The sequence below is a fragment of the Dendrobium catenatum genome, unplaced genomic scaffold, assembly GCF_001605985.2.
Source record: "Dendrobium catenatum unplaced genomic scaffold, ASM160598v2 fragScaff_scaffold_579, whole genome shotgun sequence".
Taxonomy (NCBI): domain Eukaryota; kingdom Viridiplantae; phylum Streptophyta; class Magnoliopsida; order Asparagales; family Orchidaceae; genus Dendrobium; species Dendrobium catenatum.
This window is the reverse complement of record NW_021319041.1, coordinates 279,947-283,822: the sequence shown is the minus strand read 5'-3', so window position 1 is coordinate 283,822 and position 3,876 is coordinate 279,947. Positions and strand designations below refer to the sequence as shown.

Here is a 3,876-nt window from a genome sequence, read left to right as displayed (position 1 = left end):
CCAGTGGGACCATAGTGTGAGTCATCATAAACATGGGGCCGCTAAAAGGGATGTCTTAATCAACAGCGAACGCCCCGCTAGAGATAATTGCTTTGCACCCCATAAGTTCACCTTTTCCTGGGTGCCTTTGATCAACCCTCCAAAGTCAGCTTTATTAAGCCTATGTAACACCATCGGCAGGCCCAGGTAATCAAAGGAATGCACCCTCCGAAATCCCAGGCTTCTAGCCATTAGCCGTTGTCTCCACCGAGGGCATTTCCTGTTAAACAACACCGTCGATTTACCACAATTAATCCGCTGCCCGGTCCAGTTACAGTACTCCGCCAGAAGCTTCAGAATTAGCTTCGCATTATACCGCGAAGCCTCAGCAAAAATCAATATGTCATCGGCGTACAGTAAGTGTGAGATCCTCTCCGATTGTCTAGCAACTTGGATTCCAAGCTCCACCCCCTCTGCCTAAAGGCCTTCGTAAGAAGCTCAGAATAGAGAATAAATAAATAAGGCGACAGTGGGCAGCCTTGGCGGAAGCCACTTTCCGCCTTGATCCACTCCGTCCTCCGCCCATTGATCAAAATCGTGAATTTAGGCCAAGCGATGCACTGTGTGATCCACTGGGTGAACTTATCGCTAAAGCCCATACACCTCATTACCTTCTCCAGAGTTTCCCAAGCCACACAATCGTAGGCTTGTTCCATGTCAACCTTCAAAGCCATAAGACCGGATTTTTGTGTAAAGACTTTGAATTTACCCATCACCTCCTGGGCAATCAGGCCGTGGCTAATAATACTTCTGCCCGGAACAAATGCCCCCTGCTCTTCCCCGATAATAGCACTGAGCACAGGCTTCAACCGGTTGATCAACACTTTAGCCACCACTTTATAGAAGCTTTGACACAAGCTGATCGGTCGGAACTTGGCCGGCTGATTGGCGTTGACCGTTTTAGGAATGAGCACCACCAAAGTTTCCTTCCAACTCTCACACATAGTATTAGTACAAAAAAAATGGATGATGGCACGAGTGACATCACCCTTGATAATTTCCCAGTAAAATTTTAAGAAGGAAGCAGTAATACCATCAGACCCCAGGGAGCGGTTGTTACCAAGACTGAATACCGCCTTCTGCACCTCCATCTCCGTGACGTCGGCCTCCAGCACATCACAGAATTGAGAGGGGATTTTGTCACCCTCCCGGAATTCTAGCCAATCGTTTAAGCTCAACTGCCTCTCCTTCCACTTCATCAGAAAGAAGCTCCAGAATTCATCCCGAATAAGCTTCGGGTCATTGATAATCTCCCCATTTCAGTCATTGATTTCCCTTATTATGTTACTGCGTCGCCGAGCAAAAGCGTTAGAGTGGAAGAAGTGGGAATTGGCATCCCCTGCCTCAATCCATCTCGTCTTGGCCCGCTGCCTCCACCACGTAGCAAGCCTTGCCAACGTGGCAATCAGCTCTCCCGCAACGCGGCGAAGCTCAACATCCTGCTCCTCTATCAGACCGACCGACGAGCACTCAACCTCCTGTAACCACGCTATACGGTCTTCCAGCGTGGACTTAAGCTCCCCTAACTCCTTGAGGCGATTGCGGCTCCAATAGAACAGTGCCCTCAGCGTCCTCGAGCACTTCTGATTTAGGTTGTCATCCGGGTCACCAAAATCCGCCTTAGTCCAATTCTTCCACACCAATTTCCAAGTAGCCGGATAGGTCAGCCAAATGTCCTCAAAGCGCAGCCATTTGGATCCCCTATCGTGAGCCGTAGAATCCAGCGACACCAGAAGCGGACAGTGGTCTGAGGCAAGTCGGATAAGGTGCTTAACAGACGCCATCGGGGCCAGACGCAGCCCCTCTGAGTTCATCAAGACACGATCCAACCGCACCCAGATTTTACTACTTCCACTCTTGTTGTTAGACCACGTAAATTTGGGTCCCGAGAACCCCAAATCATGGAGGTCGTTATCAGTCATGAAATTCGCCATTTCTTGAGCCCCCGCCGAGTAAGTAAAGCACCGGCCACCCTTCTTCTCCTCTTGAGCCAAACAACAATTGAAGTCCCCTCCCACAAGGACCGGGTCTTCAGCGTTAATTAGCGAGCCAATATCGTTCCAGAGAGCCCGCCGGGAATGGTAATCCTTACTGGCATACACAACAGCAACCAGCCACCTTTGACCATTTGGGAGGGTAAGCCACCCAATTAGCACCTGATTGACATCAAACAAGCTTCGAAATGAACAACATCCCATTTCCAAAGCGCAAGTAATCCCCCCGAACGCCCACTGGCCGGAACATGGAGGAAATCCCAGTTTTTCCTAATAATCCCGTCCACATCAAATCTATTAACATCCTCAATCATAGTTTCAGTCAACCCAACAAAATAAACCTCATTATTACTAACGAGGCTTCGCAGGTAGTAGCCCGTTTGCTTCTTACGGGCTCCCCTGCAGTTCCAGAAGAGGGCCGAGATGCTGTTCATTTCGAAGCTTGTTTGACATCGAATCAGGTGCTAATTGGGTGGCTTACCCTCCCAAATGGTATAAGCAAGGGAGAGAGAGGGAGAGAGAGATAGAGAGAGAGAAAGAGAGTGCGAGAGAGAGAGCGAGAGAGAGAGAGAGAGAGCAAGAGAGAGAGAGCAAGAGAGGGAGAGAGAGAGAGAGAGAGCAAGGGAGAGCAAGAGAGAGGGAGAAAGAGAGAGAGATAGATAGAGAGAAAGAGAAAGAGAGAGAGAGCAAGAGAGAGGGCGAGAGAGAGAGAGAGGGAGAGAGAGAGAGAGCAAAAAAGAGAGGTAGAGAGAGAGGGAGAGAGAGAGGGAGATAGAGAGAGAGAAAGGGAGAGAGAGATAGAGAGAGGGAGAGAGTGAGAGAGCGAGCGAAAGAGGAAGAGAGAGGGAGAGGGAGAGAGCAAAAAAGAGAGGTAGAGAGAGAGAGAGGGAGAGAGAGGGAGATATAGAGAGAGAGAAAGGGAGAGAGAGATAGAGAGAGGGAGAGAGTGAGAGAGCGAGAGAGAGAGGAAGAGAGAGAGTGAGAGAGCGAGAGAGAGAGGAAGAGAGAGAGTGAGAGAGCGAGAGAGAGAGGAAGAGAGAGTGAGAGAGCGAGAGAGAGAGGAAGAGAGAGAGGGAGAGGGAGAGAGAGGAAGAGAGAGAGAGGGAGATAGAACAAGTGACAGCAAGCTAGAGAAAGAGAAAGCTAAAGAAAGAATAAGAGAGCAAGAGAGAGCAAAGGAGAGAGAAAGAGAGAGAGAGAGGTAGAGAGAGGAAGAGAGAGAGTGCGTGAGTGAGAGAGAGAGAGAGAGAGAGAAAGAAAGAGCAAGGGAGTGCAAGAGAGAGGGAGAGAGAGAGAGAAAGCAAGAAAGAGCAAGGGAGTGCAAGAGAGAGAGAGAGGGAGAGACAGAGAGAGAGACAGAGAAAGTAAGTGAGAACAAGCTAGAGAAAGAGCAAGCTAGAGAAAGAACAAGAGAGAGTAGGAGAGAGCAAGGGAGAGCAAGAGACAGAGAAAGAGAGAGAGAGAGAGAGAGAGGGAGAGAGAGAGAGAGAGAGCAAGAAAGCACAAGGGAGTGCAAGACAGAGAGAGAGTGATAGAGTGTGAGAGCAAGCTAGAGAAAGAGCAAACTAGAGAAAGAACAAGAGAGAGCAAGAGAGAGAGAGAGAGAGAGAGAGAGAGAGAGAAAGCTAGAGAAAGAACAAGAGAGAGCAAGAGAGAGCAAGGGAGAGAGTAAGAGAGAGAGAGAGAGAGAGCTACAGAAAGAGCAAGCTAGAGAAATAACAAGAGAGAGCAATAGAGAGCAAGAAAGAGAGCAAGAGAGAGAGATAAAGAGATAGAGATAGATAGATAAATAGGGAGGGAGAGAGAGAGATAGAAAGATAGATAGATAAAGAAACAGAGAGAG

The 3,876-nt window shown here is 48.8% G+C and overlaps 1 protein-coding gene across 1 annotated transcript in view; it reads right to left on the bottom strand.

Moving 5' to 3' along the window:
* Positions 1-2,467, bottom strand: part of LOC110092067 — a gene marked incomplete at its 3' end in the record, with an annotated part of 3,799 nt that extends 1,332 nt beyond the window's left edge. Inside the window, exons 1-4 of the mRNA XM_028694843.1 lie at positions 2,196-2,467; positions 1,383-2,130; positions 651-1,232; positions 112-456 (exon numbers count right to left, since the gene is read on the bottom strand). Of these exons, the coding sequence (XP_028550676.1) occupies positions 112-456; positions 651-1,232; positions 1,383-2,130; positions 2,196-2,467 (1,947 nt within the window). The remainder of the gene's footprint in view (positions 1-111; positions 457-650; positions 1,233-1,382; positions 2,131-2,195) is intronic.
* Between the last annotated feature and the right edge of the window lie 1,409 nt (positions 2,468-3,876).